This window comes from Nicotiana tabacum, chromosome 3 (assembly GCF_000715075.1).
Source record: "Nicotiana tabacum cultivar K326 chromosome 3, ASM71507v2, whole genome shotgun sequence".
Classification (NCBI taxonomy): Eukaryota; Viridiplantae; Streptophyta; class Magnoliopsida; order Solanales; family Solanaceae; genus Nicotiana; species Nicotiana tabacum.
In genome coordinates, this window is record NC_134082.1 from 104,101,120 (window position 1) to 104,116,323 (window position 15,204).

A 15,204-nucleotide genomic window follows, 5' to 3' on the forward strand; every position below is an offset into this window, starting at 1 on the left:
CATGAGTACATGAAGCTCACCCGCATTTTCTCCAAAGCGACGCTGTATCAATTAAACAAAATATATTCGACCCTGCTCAAGTTAACCAACATTCGAACTCGCTCGAATTCACATTCGACCTCGCTCGAATCAACATTCGACCTCGCTCGAACTCTCATTCAACACTCGAATATACATTCGACCTCGCTCAAATTTACATTCGACGCTCGAATTTCCGTTCGACCTCGTTCGAATTTACATTCGACCTCGCTCGAACCAACATTCGACCTCGCTCGAATTCACGTTCGACCTCGCTCGAACTAAATATTCGACCTCGCTCGAATCAACATGACCTCGATCGAATCAACATTCGACCTCGCTCGAATTCACGTTCGACCTCGCTCGAACTAAACATTCGACCTCGCTCGAATCAACACGACTTCGCTCGAATCAACATTCGAACTCGCTCAAATTAATATTCGACCTCGCTCGAATTTATATTCGATCTCGCTCGAATTAACATTCGAGCTCGCTCAAAAAATAGAATCATAAATAAGCAACAAAAGTAGCATTCCAAATCAAGGGGGTACCTGATAATGCATCTTACAAGGGTCGAATCGTCCGTCCAGATATGAGGACGCGGATGACCTCCTCCTATGTCGCCCTCCTTGCCAAAGCTGCCATCCTGGCCTCGTTGGCCTTCTCCAACTCTACCGTCTTCTCGATCAACTCATCACTCGAGTCGTTGGCCCTAGTCGAACTCTGCTCAAATTCAACCCGCAGGGATACCACTTGGACCTGAAGATCGACACCCTCAGCCGCGATCCTCACTATTTGACCTCCCCATCCGAATTTCTCGAACTACAATTAATGAAGTCCACTCACCGAGCTCGTCCAAAAGACAACCTCGATAAGCGGAGGGATTAACTGTATGGGTCAAAATCAAATTAGAGAAATTCAACATGCGGAGACAATTGTCATGAGTAACATGCGAATCAAATTGAGCTGTCTGGCCGAGGTCGAGAATTGATCAATAAGGCCGAGGTCGAGCAGTAATCATCAACAAGGCCGAGGTCGAGCAGTATAGATAGATGTAACAACTAGTTTTGCTTTGGAATCTTCAAAGGAAATATTCTACTAGATATTCCCTCTAATTGTACTTTTTAGGGTTTCATAGGGATATCCCTTATAAATAGGAAGACAGGACTTCTCTAAAGGGATGGAGCAGACTCTCTATCTCTAGGAAAAATAAAAATACATCTCTCTAAAGAGATTAGATGATCTGTTATCCCACACTCCCCATCAGATCCGAAACGGGTCCTAAGATTCTTGTATTTGTCTATCATTCATCTTTATCAAATGAAAGAGGATCCGCCTCACTCAAGATTGGGTGAATCTTCTCTTTTATTTACGTTTTATCGCTATTTAATGTTATTTAATGTATGGTCTTTTTCATACTATTAGATCCGGCCATAACTACTGCCAACATTTGTACTCAACTATCTTTTTCTATTCATGTTATACATCTAAGATCTAGAATTGATTATCCTTAACTAGGATTTACCCCCTTGTTTATTCATTAAATTGGTTTAACTAAAAGGGCTTAATACTTTTTGGTCAAACACCAACAAGTCCTAAAACATCATACGAACTTAGTCGAGCCTTCAAATCACATCAAACAACATCAAAAACACGAATCGCACCCTAATTCAAGCCTAATGAAAACTAAGATATTCCAACTTCTACAAACGATGCTGAAACCTATCAAATCACGTCCGATTGACATCAAATTTTGCATGCAAGTTACAAATGATACCATGGACCTACTCCAACTCCCGGAACCTCAATTCGAGCCGCGTTACCACAAAGTCCACTCTCTGTCAAACTTCTAAATTTTTAACTTTCGCCATTTCAAGCCTAATTCAACTATAGACCTCCAAATCACAATCCGGACATGCTCCTAAGTCCAAAATCACCCAACGGTGCTAACGGAACCATCAAAACTCCATTTCAGAGTCGGTTACACATAAATCTATATCCAATCAACCTTTTCAACTTAAGCTTCTAACCTTGAGACTAAGTGTCTCAATTCAATCCGAAATTCCTCCGGGCCCGAACCGATTACCCCGACAAGTCACATAACAGCTATGAGGCACAAAATGAGCAGTAATTGAGGGAAGGGGCTACAACTCTCAAAACGATCGATCGGGTAACAACCCCAATGTGAGACTTTCCGGCGCGAATCCGAATCCATTCGGGTCCAATGTGAGTACCAGACAGGGGCAGGAAACCAAAGAAAAAAGAGCACGCCTAAAGGTCATAGAAGATCCGCAATATATAAATCCCACCAATTATTATTCTAGGAAGAAACCTTTTCTTTTGTTTCTATATATTTTATTTTTTTGCTGAATTTTTCGAGTGAGGCCGGGATGTAAAACAGAAAAGATTAGCAAAGTCAAAATGAAATCATGCTAAACCCTTGTGTAAGTTGCAAAAACTAGCGTCTAATGATCATAGTTCTTATTTAATTAATTAGATGTTGGTAATACTTAGACGCTCAAGAAACTTAACACTATAGTTCTTAACTATTACTCCATCTATTATTTAACGTAAACTCTATACATTCTCCAACACTTAATCTTTCAGGTTTAAATTGTTGGACAACGGAACTATCACAACAAATTAATCTATTCAGGATGGTGGCTTTCACGATGATTATCATAAGTCTAAAATTGAAATCTTTGTTTTCATGAACTCTTCAAAGCCCAAATTTATTTATCCTCTTGTAGTGGCTGACAAAGCCATTATTAAATTTTTTTTCTTTTATCAGTTTTTTATTCATGATTATAGTCTTTGAAACGATTGCACGTTCTATTTATTCGCATTATGATTAGCACATGACAGTGATGAACTAATTAACTCGCTTTATACATCCTAGTTTACGATTAATTATTTCTTCGTTGAATATACACGCCAATGGAAAACGAAGCAGGATCATCTCGAGTTGCAATGCCGCCTCCCAATACAGGGACGCTGATAACCATTCTAACCATCGATGGGGGAGGAATAAGAGGAATCATTCCAGGAGTTATCCTTTCATATCTTGAATCACAACTTCAGGTAATTAATTAAGCAAATTAACTAAACAACAAGATTCAAGATTACAAGTATAAGGATCTTTTGGCTATGTTAAATCACTGAAATCTCAACAAAATTGAAATTCTGAACCCATAATAACTTGTAAAGTGTCATATGGGTTCAATAATAAGAACCTTAAAGGCAGGTTGAAACGTTCAAGTTAAAGTACGTACTAGCTTTGTCTCTTATTGTATTCATTTTGTCTGTAGGAGTTGGACGGTAAAGATGCAAGAATCGCGGATTATTTTGACTTGATTGCAGGAACAAGCACTGGTGGCCTTGTAACAGCGATGTTAGCTGCACCAAACAAAGATAAACGCCCTTTATACGCTGCCAAAGATATTACTCCGTTTTATCTTGAGCACTCTCCCAAAATCTTTCCCCAGATGGGGTAATTAATTGTATTAGAGTATATACTTGTCCGTATTCATTGCCTTAATGCAATTAATTAATGTTACCTCTCGCCAGGCTAAATATGATGAACATATCTTGATTTTTGTTTATTAATTCTTGCAGTGGACCATTAGCGGGGATCATAAATCTAACCAAAGCAATGGGAGGACCTAAGTATGACGGGAAGTATCTTCACAAACTTATAAAGGGTATCTTAGGAGGTACCAGGTTGCATGATACATTAACTGCCGTCGTAATTCCAACTTTTGACATCAAGAAACTTCAGCCAGTTATTTTCAGCTCATATGAGGTACACCTCGATTCAATATAATCCTCCTTTTGTCCCCTTTGGAAGTGATTTTATTAGTATTAGGGACTTCTATACGCTAATAGTAGTGTGCAAGAATCTTTTACCCTATCAAATCACAGATCGATAATTAACTATTTTGAAAATGAGGCAGTTGACCTGCTATAACAATAATACAATGATAGTGTTTTAAAATTGTAAATGTGTGTACATACAGAGGCGGATCGAGGATTTAAATCTTATGGGTTCAATATTCAAGGTTTTTAGTATTGAACCTATTTTATTTTTAAAATTATGAGTTCATATCTACTATTTTTGCAATTTTAATAAGCTTTTACATGTAAATTTTAACTCCGCGTCAAAAATTATGGGTTCAATTGAACCCGTTGGTTCAACGCTACATCCGCCCCTGTGTACATAAGTTGAGTACTTAACCATTTTAACCCTCTTGTAGGCAATCTTGAAACCTGATTTGGATGCAGAACTGGCGGACATTTGCATTAGTACCTCGGCAGCACCAACTTTTCTACCTGCCTATGGTTTCAAGAACAAGGATGCTCAAGATAGTGAACGAGAATTCAACCTAATTGATGGTGGTGTCGCTGCTAATAACCCAGTAAGTATATAAGATCGATGACATAGTAAATAAAATTCTTGGATCACTACTTTAGAGTAGAAAATAATTGACTCTTTTGTTGATGTATGTGATGAATTTTAGACTTTGGTCGCAATTGGTGAGGTGACCAAGCAAGTATTGATGCAGCACGGAGACTTATTCCCTATCAAGCCAATGGATTATGGTCGTTTTCTGGTAATATCACTTGGGACAGGCAATGCAAAGAACGAGCACAAATTCAATGCCCAAATGGCTGCCAAGTGGGGATTACTTAGCTGGCTATTAAATAACAACTCTACACCTATTATAGATGCTTTTAATCAAGCAAGCGCTGATATGGTTGATTATCACAACTTTGTGGTTTTCAAAGCTCTTCACTCGGACGATAAGTACCTTCGTATCCAGGTAAACCCGAGCCCTCGGTTTGACTTTAATCAGCAGCGTCTCTACTCTATTATATATATCATGTGTGGTCGCCCGCTATAATTTGTTACCATTTGCTATATAGTATGGTACTACCATAACTTTAAATTTACTTGATACAACATTTGGGTGATACCAGGATGACACCTTGACGGGGAACTTGGCCTCAGTTGACATAGCCACAAAGGAAAACTTACAAAGCCTCGTCAAGGTAGGAGAACATCTGCTGGAAAAGCCAGTTTCAAAGATAAACCTGGACAAGGGAGTTTATGAGGCAGTTGAAAATGGAGGAACCAACAAGGAAGCTCTTCAGAGGTACACGCGCAGGGACATGTTTACATGTCTGCCATTTACAGTTGAATGGTTGAATACACACACACACACACACACACAAAAAAACTTTACAAGAAAGAACTGCTGATGAAATACTAATTAACTAGTGCCCCTTGTCTCGTTTTAAAATCTTGCAGGTTTGCGAAGATACTGTCGGACGAGAGAAAATTCCGCGAGTCCAATGCCAGTAGCCGGTTGGTCTAGATGCCAATGTATTGTCACCCTATTTATTGCTACAGTCTGCAGCGGGAATATCTTATGTATTTCAGTTCTATTATGTTCCTATTTTGCCATTCCTTTTTTCCTGTATGTGTTGGTGGAATTAAAGCTTACATTCCTTTAGTAGCATATCATTCTACTTCAGCCAATATCACAAGAGGGCAAAACTTTCCCACAAATACATGTGTCATCATTTGTTTACTTGAATTTTAATTACCTATGTTTCTCCTCGATTCGTGACTACTGACTAAACTCCGAAAGCAAAGATAACTAAACTTGATATAGATACAAAGTACAAACAAATATTGCAACAGTAAACGCACAATAAAAAGAAGTATCTATAAGATTCTGTAATTTAGAGCATTCCGTCGGAAACACTAAGAGATTCAACTTCTTGATTCCCTGGATTGCTCCGCCCAAGTAAATATGGCGACAGACAGTTTAAGCTCATTTATGGACCGGTATTTACAGAGAACTTCGCATAACCAATGTGCCTCTCATCAACCAATTTCAAACTTGACGTGGAAAGACTACATATAAGGACATCCCCCTTCCCTTTTATAAGTTATTACATCCTCCCCTTTCAGAAGTTATTACATCCCCTTTCAGCCAGTAATAAGCCTCACAGGTAAGAATTTATGGTACAATAAAATATACGTAACAAATAAACGAATATCACTGCTCCACTATAATCTAGGAACTACGCGAATATCTGCTGAATGACCGTCTCCGCATTACCGTTGTATTGTGCAAGGAGATGAATTGCATCTGCTCTGGGCAGTGCCAGAAATTCCTGCACCAAATATTCGTAAATAAGTAACAGTTGCACCGAAAACCTGCTAAAATGGCACGTAATGAGAACACCTAGAAAATTAACATAATCTGCTGATTCAAGCAGCACACAGCGACAGGGGGAGATACACATCAGTAAAATAACATCAACAACAAAGTCTTCTACAACAGGTTCATCGAGATGCAATAACAAGGTTAAAGTTAGAACCAAGCTTGTAAACCAGAACAAAACTCACCATAACTTTTAGTATTGCACTTTCATCACATCCAACATCTCTGGCTGATGACTGGGTTGGACTTCCATCTTCTTGTTTCCTATTATTTGAGGAACCAGTAACTTGAGATGATCCATCGCCGCTCATGTCAACATCCAATCTGGAAGCAGCATCTATAATCAAGTTGCCACCAAATTCTTTCAGGGCGTCGATCCTTAAGAGTCCTTCAAACCGATCTTTACACATTTGAAGTTTGAACCACTCACTGTGTGTATACAGTGTGGCCCTTATAATCTTCATAAGCTGGGGTTCTTCAATACCGAACCTCCTACCAATAGCAACCTTTGCATGCCAAACAATTGTCACAGTAAATCAGGTGAGCCATGATACAAAAACCACATACCAACCCCCCACCATACAAAAGAAAAATGGAAAAGAGCAGTAGGAAGATCTTGGTTCTCAAAATTTTCCCAAATCTTAAATGGCTTATGAAGGATAACCAATACAATTCCAAGCTCACATATAGTAGGTCCTCATTATTTGTGTTTCTCCTTGCTATAGAATAGAACCACCTTATATAAGTGTGTAGCTATCTCATCTAAAAGCTTAAGCTGTTAGGGAGAACACAGTTTTAGTTAGTACTTAATTATATTATGTCGCAACACGGCCCTCACGTGTTAGCCAGGTTCTTTTTCATGGGCCAAACATGTGAAAATATATTTTTGCCTTTTTTTGTGGCAGTGAGATTTGAATCCAAGAGATGTGCCTGTTATGATACCATGTTAAGTATGACTAAGATTAAGCTTAAAATGTTATAGAGAGCACACTTTTAATTACTTAATTATATTAGGAGGGTGTTTGGATTGACTTATTTTAAGTGCTTATTGGCTTTTAAGCACTTTTTTAATTTGTGTGGTGTTTGGCAATGATAAAAAGTGCTTAAAAGCACTTATTTTTAGGCGTAAAAAGTACAAAAATAAGTCAAAAGCCAAAAGTTGGGTATTACCAACTTATGGCTTTTGGCTTTTAGCTTAAAGGCTACTTTTTATAAGCCAATCCAAACACCCTCGAGGTCTCAACACACCAGCACTCGGCCTTTCAACAAGTCTTTGAACTTTGTGTATCTAAAATCAGTTAACAGCTCAAACCAGACTATTACTCACTGAACAACTATTTATGTCAGCATCTTCCTGTGAGTTGAGCAAACTTAACTTCATTCGATGAAAAGGGAGACCTCATCATACTTTTTAAGTTAACATTATCAGTGCCTTCTCTAACTTCTCTAGGAATCTCATAGAGAATGAATTTAATCATCCAACTCAAAACCAGTCGTGCATGAAGTAGCTCAGCATTATAAACCCGGATGACACTATGGGGTGATGTATATCTCTAACACTCTCCCGTACAAGTAACCTGGTTCACGGTTCATAAATTGAATGAAAAAGAGCCAAATATACCCCCTCTACTATCCAAAGTTTAAACGTACCCTCCATTTCACTATAAGTGTGTGTGTACCCCTGCCGTTATACATTAATTCAAAAATACCCCTAATTTGGACGAAATGCCACGTGGGACTTCAGGATTAAAGAGATTTATCCAGATTTTATTTATCCGGATCCATACTAACCCACCCCATAACCTGAACCAGCTACTCTTCTTTCTAGTAGGGATTTTAGCCCCACCAGATTCTACCCACCCACCCACCTACTCCCCACCCCCCTAAAAAAAACTTAAACTTAAGTACAGTTGCTTGCAGTACAAGTGTAGGTTTTGCAACAATGGTTTTGAATGTTTCATGAGTAGAAGAAAGAAAAACTATGTGGGTCAAAATGGAAGAGAAAATCTATGGTGTCTTAACTGGAAACTAAAGAAAACTGGAAATGAGAACAGTATATTACTGCTACATTCAGTTTGCAAGCGCTGAATAGATGACTCCTCCACTCTTTTCCCCATTTAGCTAAGAAATGGAAAAGTGGAAATAGAGGAGAATCTTTTTCTGCTTGAGCCAAAAATTACACGGTTGAGTTCTTAATCTCTTTCATTATTCTTCATTTTTCTTTCTACGTTACAATGACAATGATGTTATGGATTTAATTTAGGAGTATTTAGGAGGTCCACCTAAAGTAAAAGCATAGTCTTGGTTGGTTAAAGACTTAAAGTACCATATTTTACTGAAGACTTTACCCAAAGTTATTTATTCCTCATGTAGTCCATTGTTGAATACCTTTGTTATAGTGATCATTTCCTTGAACAGCAAGCAGGTTGTTGCAGAAAACCCAATATCCCAAGCTAAAGCGGAATCTGATATCCTTCAGGTATAGGTTTCCTTCATGATAGAGAAGATATAACTTTCATCGTCCTTATCAACCAAAAAAAAAGAGAGAAGATATACTGGCATTGTACTCTGTTCTAACTAAAAGGTGGAGACTCTTTTTGAATGGTCATACAGGACCCAATCATTAAACAGGTAAATGAAAATGAAAAAGCTGGACGGAAAGCTGCACCGGTCCCTCGATTCTCGAATTTGACGGTGAGATTTCCGTAGAGCTATGTATTTGTTTGGATTCGGGTTATGGGGTGGGTTAGTATGGATTCAAGTAAATAAAATTTGGGGCGGGTCTCTTTAGTCCTGATGTGCCACGTGCCATTCCATCCAAATTAAGAGTAAATTAAGAGTATTTTTGAACCAAAGTGTAACGATAGGGGTACAAACGTACTGATGGTGAAACGGAGGGTAAGTTAAAACAATTTTTGATAGTAGAGGGGTATATTTGACCCTTTTCTGTAGAATTTGAATTGGAACTTTTTTCCTTTTTTTTTTTGGGAGGGGGGGGGGGGGGGGTTGTTTCAGGATTTTTAAACATTTAAGGAGGGTAAGGACAAAGAGCAGCCCTACTTTGGGCCTGACGCAGGAGAGCAAGAAGTGCAGACTCAATAAATTACGAAATGGAATTGTAGTAAAGTAAGTGACTCAATTGGTTGAGTTGAGTGAAAATCCTGAACGATAGAATAGGTACAGATAATATATGATTGTGCCAAAAGTAGAGACAACAGATGTGAGATTTTGGATCGTGACATATTCAAATTTTGTGACTGATTTAGATAGAGTTACTAAATTTATCATTCTGAAAACCCTTAGATTATCATAATAGGATTTCTACATAAGATGAACTAAGGAAACAAAAATATTAATGAACTAAGGAATCTATTTTGTTGTATTAATATGCTTACGTAGTAAAGGTTATTGTTATTGTGTTTAATTAAGTAAAAATGTGGTAAAATAATTCTCACATCAAGAAGCAGCACCCCAGTATTACATACACAGATACACAGAGGAGATAAAGAGATGTAAGGATGGAAAAAAGATAGGCACGCAAAGGGTTCATTTGGAACCTGTTTTTACCATAAAGAGTGCAGAATGTCATACCTGGAGTGAATTGGCAAGAGCACATAAGGGCAAGCGTTCATTGAATCCCTCTTCATTAGGTTTGAGCAAAGCTAGCAAAGTCTCCTTCAAAGGCTTCAACAGATCAGGATGACTAGAAGCCAAAGGACCCAGAAAAGAACAGGCTACCCTCAGTGCCTGAGTATGATTCCCGGAGCCAACCAACTTCAAAAATTCAACCTGACCAGAGGGATTATTAGAATGCTCTAATCAATACAACACTGTGTGTGACATTTAGTGCCCCAAGCAAAAGTTTAACTTCCATACCTGCTTAAGCTGAAAAAGTAGGGCAGGATTCTGCACGAAAAAGTTCGGTTCTATCTCATCAATCTCCTCAACTACCTCTACTGCCATTCCTCTGCTGGCTAATTCCTGCAAGCCCAGCACAAGTTCATACTTTTCCTCTTTATTCTTCATCATATTCGGGAAGCATGATTTTCGAGAAACCTGTAATGAAAGGTGCTAACAATGTTTACTTTGAACACTGTTCTCCATCCTTCTTCTTTTTTAAAAATTATTTGGATGTTAAGTTTTACGTTGAACCATTACAACCAAAATACATGCCTGCTGATCTTTCAACACAATCGTGCTGGCAACTGAGCTGCTGGCGTTAAGTTCTTCTCTGCTCCTTTCATTGGTAGGTCCAGACAAAAATTCTTCTTTTTCATGTCTCCCCCTCCATCTTTTCCGTTTGTTTGTCTCGCCAACTCTAAGACATTTATTTTTCTGCAGAACTTTTTCGAACTGAGGATTCCAACTGGTACTGCAATCCCCATGGCTTGTCTCGCTAGGATAACGCTCTTCAGTATCAGTACTTTGAATTCCAACCAAGTTGGTATTACTTTCAGGTGATCCCTCCATGATAACTTGAGTAGCAGAGGTACCACAGCCAGAAAGTTTAGTGGTTCCATACCCAACTTCTGTTGAACAGTTATTTGACAAATGTTCACACTCTGATTGATCATTGCTGATACTTCCAGAATCAAGTTGCATCCCTGGTAACAGAAAATGTTACAAAAGCCAGTTCTGAGGTACATATTAGCAAACTGATGTAAGAATGGAAAGTAAAGTTGACCAGAAACTTACCAGGAGAATCTACCACACTGAACTCGATGAAACCCCTATAGACACAATACTCATGAACAAGCTCATCAAACATAGGGTCATCCAACCTTATCCGGCATAACTCATTCTGCAACAGAAAAGTACAGGCACAATCTCACCATTAAGTATTATTTGACCTCAAAGATGTAAGATTAACAAGCTCGGTCTACCTCATCAACAGATCACAGAATATCTGGAACACTACCAAAAAATAGAAAAACAACTCAACAAGAAAGAAAAAGGGTGATGAAATCGTTCCCAGTCCTATCCCCAGTTTCTTTTTTTACTGAGAAAAGCCACGGGAAGCTACAAGGAAAGAATTACATAGTGACTTTCCATTTAGTGAAAAGCAAATCAATTATTGCCGAAGCAAAAAGAATCATAAGGCCCATATGTATGGGTTGTAGCTTTAGGCAACAATGTGTGAGAGATCATCCAGGCCATTGGAAGCTGAAGAAGCAGCAAAGAATAAGTGAATTCCATTATGATAATGGTGCACAAATCCAAAGTTTAGAGCATTGACATCCACAGGTAGATGATAAGATGATAACACAGATCTCCAGATATATATGTCTGACATGGTGAGCAGATAATTCTAATAACAGCTTCATTTCGAGAAACGAAAAAAACCCTTAAAGATTAGGGCCATAAGTACCATCAACTATGTCCTCAGCTTCACCACTCATTACAAGCCATACGATTTGGAATAAATGAATGCCAAAAGTGGTGCTGTACGAGGGCGGCACTAGACTTATATTAAAAACTAACACGTTTAAAGTTCTTTGTAGTAATCTAGATTATAGCAAACAATTAAGTATTAACTAGCAAATAATTCAGCATACTAACCTGAAATGCTTGATATAAGTCACCCTTGGCAAATCTCAAGCTATCAATAGCCCCTTGCCTTGTAATCTCTACTGCATGAGCAAGAGCTTGTATGTCCACCTAATTTCATAAAGTATTGATGTGACATAATGCCTAAAACATTAGAAGAATTTCTAAAGACCAGTCTCCAGAAAAAAAAAAGAGGATGACATTGAAGTTTAAAATTTAACATATGACGCAAACTATATTAAGAACCAAATTCCACTTCAAAGTAATAAAAAATTACAACAATTATTACACCTCAACCCGAAACTAGTTGCCATTCGCAAAATGGATCTTTTAATATCCACGCCACTCCAATCGGACACATTTTACTCCAATACCCACTAATTTGTCTTTTAAGACAACCTAAGGGCACTAGGGATTTTCTACATTCTTTAAGATCTTTGAAAAATAAATAAAACAAAATAATCAAAAGAATTACTACATAAATTATACCATTTACAAACCACATTCCTCTTCAAGTTCAATAACCAAAACAATTATCAGAATAGTAATAGAGTAGCTAAGATTGATAACCTCATCAAATGGAGGTGCTTCATAGAAACTCTCAAGTGGTGTTGCAGGAGGGTCACGATCCTCAAGAAGTAATCTCTGCGTAAGATCAGATATAGGTGATGGGACTCCCTGGCGAAAGCAAAATAACTTGTGTATGCTGCAAAATGATTGTGAAGTTAAATAAGAATAGAAAGAGGACTTGGATCTCTGATGAAAAAATTATAAAATGTCTCCATTTCCTTGGATTTTGAATGTGCATCTAAGCACATCATAGATAATCTCAAAATTGTACTAACCTTATCAAGTACCTCAACGACATTGCAAAAAGAGGATCATATGCACATAAATGAGCCCTTAAAACAGATGAAAGCAGTCCAGCAATGTCAATCCTCCTCTTTGGGGACCACTGGGATAGTGAAGCGCAAAATCGTCAGTGATTTTTAGTAAAATGAGACATTCATCTTTTTTAACCCACAATAAATCTCAATAAATCAGTAGGACATCTAATTGCTGCCAGATGAACATATATGGAAGTCTAATCTCAGGCCAAAGAAATAACCTCTTACCTCATTCGCCACTGGAGAATTCTTATCATCTTCATCATAAACCAAGGCAAGAAGAATATGCTTAAATTCCTCATATGCTTCCTTAAGATAAAAAAGTTGAACATCCATTAAAACCACGGTGTAAACACAGAGAACCATTTCAAACGATGAACCTGAGGATAGCACGCAAGCCACTATCATCTAGCATAACTTTTATCTACTGAAAGAAACACCAGAAATGAGCTTGTCAAATCAAATATTTCTCTACGTGTTGCATTAACATAATTTATTATCTAATTGACTAACATAAACAATGTTTTCATTATAAGAAAGACAATCGTGATGTTGACGGATCCAAGAGGTATTCACGAGTGTCAATGTTGATAGCGGAATTAAAAAGAATATGCAGGGGACCTACTGGATATGCATCCAACGCACAAGGTGCCAGTGACTCTCGGAGGCAATTAATGGCAGATTCTCGGTCCTCTGCAGTTCGTTTCCTCAAAAGTTCAATAAACCTCTGCAGAAAAAATATGAAGACGACTTTGAGGGATCATCAAGTATTGGTCTAAATATCGTGGAGAGACAAAGCACGGGGAGACAACTTTGACTTAATTTACCAACGAGTTTGCACGGACAGATAAGTAACGCGTATCACTGAAAATCCTCATAAAACAACTGAAAAGCTAAAATTTCTTCAAAAAGTCTTTTCAGATTTATAACATCCAACATTTATCACCCAGTGATCAACCTTTCTGTGAACTCGATAGCTGCTGTCATAAGGTGTAAAGCGTAATTAAAGAGGGAACTTTAGTGAAGAAAGGCACCAGTAAAGGAATATGTGTGTGTGTGTGTTATAAGAAATATAACAAATGAATATAGCAATTATACCAACAAGAGTCAGAAATTCAAATTAAAGGAAATATGAAGCTGAAATATTTTCATCAAGTTCAACAACCATTTTGATCTTCGACTCAGATGCAAAATTTCAGTTTTAATTTTCTAATCTAGAATCATGACTAATTTTATCATGCTAAAATTTATATCTTGAATATTCACTACTATAACCATCCACAATATTGCTTTAACAATTAAAACATCTCTTTGCCAGCCATATTTATTGAGTGCTACTTCAGAAATTGTATTAATTGATTTTGAATCCTCGCTAACTAAACCGAATTGATGGAGGTCGAGAAACTATAGCACTAGTAAGTAAAAAGCAGAGAGAATTAATTCACTGTACTTCAAAATTTAAGCCTGGGAAACAAACAGAGAGCTAAATAAATTGTTACCTGCTTCTGTAAGCAGAAGAGAAGACGATGATTATCGAGAAGAGAAGGCGCGTGAACACGCAAGAGATCGATAGCGGTATCAATGTCACCACCCTCCACTGACCGTCTGATCTGCCGAATAAGTAATCGTGACTTGTAAGACGAAGACGAAGATGACGATGACGATGACGAAGGAGAAGTAGGGGGAGAAAGGGAGTCTTCGATTAGGTTTTCGGATTTGACGAAATCGATAATTAGAGAGTCGAGTGCCTCCCAATTCACCGGTACAGAATCCATGGCTGAATGGAGTTTACTGTTCTAGAGAAGTGGTAAGATCAAATGGAAAGGTAATTTATAGGTTTGATGATAAAGCTTTGGGCAGTTGGGCCTGACGTTGGAAAACCAAGAAAATAAGTGAAGCCCGTCCGTTTCTCGGGTTTTTGGGGCCATTACTGAATTTATAGTTAAAATAGCACGGTCGGCCAGTTTTCGGACTGGTTATTCAAAAATAGCCAGCGTTTACCAAGTTAATAAAAAATAGCTACTATTTTGCTGCAATAGAGACCGGTCCAGCAGAATATACTGGAGTTCGGTGCACCTGTGTATGAACTTCCAGCATATTATATTGGACTGGTATACTTTGCTGGCTCTAGTATAATATACTGGAGAGTGGAACACCGATGCTCCAAACTCCAGTATATTATATTGGACTGGTATATTATACTGGAACTCCAGTAAATTATGCTGGAGTATTTTTCCAGATTTTGAACAGTGTTTTCGTTCAGATTTATTTTTACATGAAAAGTGGCTAAATATTTTGGTTACTTTTGAAACTGGGCTATTTTTGAACGACCACTTGTAAATCTGGCTATTTTTGAATTTCTCCCGAATTTATATCGGCATTGTATAAAACTTTGCAAAAAAAAAACCTCTCGTATCTAAAAAAATTTAATCTTTTCAATGTAACTTCAGAAATCAAATTTAAAGTTCTTCTATCTTTAAATTACAACTACAGAAATTTGAATCTTAAGTAATTCCATT

General features: G+C 37.8%; 2 protein-coding genes across 3 annotated transcripts; one reads left to right on the forward strand and one right to left on the reverse strand.

Annotated features, from left to right (window-relative positions):
• The first annotated feature begins 2,833 nt into the window (after positions 1 to 2,833).
• On the forward strand, positions 2,834 to 5,527 carry LOC107794901 (patatin-like protein 1). Its single transcript, XM_016617462.2, has 7 exons — positions 2,834 to 3,099; positions 3,327 to 3,508; positions 3,634 to 3,820; positions 4,272 to 4,433; positions 4,536 to 4,838; positions 4,996 to 5,171; positions 5,327 to 5,527. The coding sequence occupies exons 1-7, from the start codon at positions 2,956 to 2,958 to the stop codon at positions 5,391 to 5,393; spliced, it is 1,221 nt and encodes a 406-aa protein (XP_016472948.1). The 5' UTR covers positions 2,834 to 2,955; the 3' UTR covers positions 5,394 to 5,527.
• Positions 5,528 to 5,728: 201 nt separating this feature from the next.
• Positions 5,729 to 14,503, reverse strand: LOC107794900 (uncharacterized). 2 transcript variants are annotated; one of them, XR_012707704.1, is made up of 13 exons: positions 14,185 to 14,503; positions 13,311 to 13,412; positions 12,914 to 12,994; positions 12,644 to 12,753; positions 12,369 to 12,504; positions 11,811 to 11,909; positions 10,947 to 11,052; positions 10,425 to 10,855; positions 10,128 to 10,307; positions 9,843 to 10,040; positions 8,640 to 8,741; positions 6,437 to 6,757; positions 5,729 to 6,201 (listed from the first exon to the last, which is right to left on the reverse strand). XR_012707704.1 is itself a non-coding variant. In XM_016617461.2 (12 exons), the coding sequence occupies exons 1-12, from the start codon at positions 14,458 to 14,460 to the stop codon at positions 6,109 to 6,111; spliced, it is 2,133 nt and encodes a 710-aa protein (XP_016472947.1). In that variant the 5' UTR covers positions 14,461 to 14,502; the 3' UTR covers positions 5,729 to 6,108. The 2 variants fall into 2 exon arrangements, 1 of the variants encoding a protein (XP_016472947.1); XM_016617461.2 differs by lacking the exon at positions 8,640 to 8,741 and having other exon boundaries at positions 14,185 to 14,502.
• Positions 14,504 to 15,204: the final 701 nt, after the last annotated feature.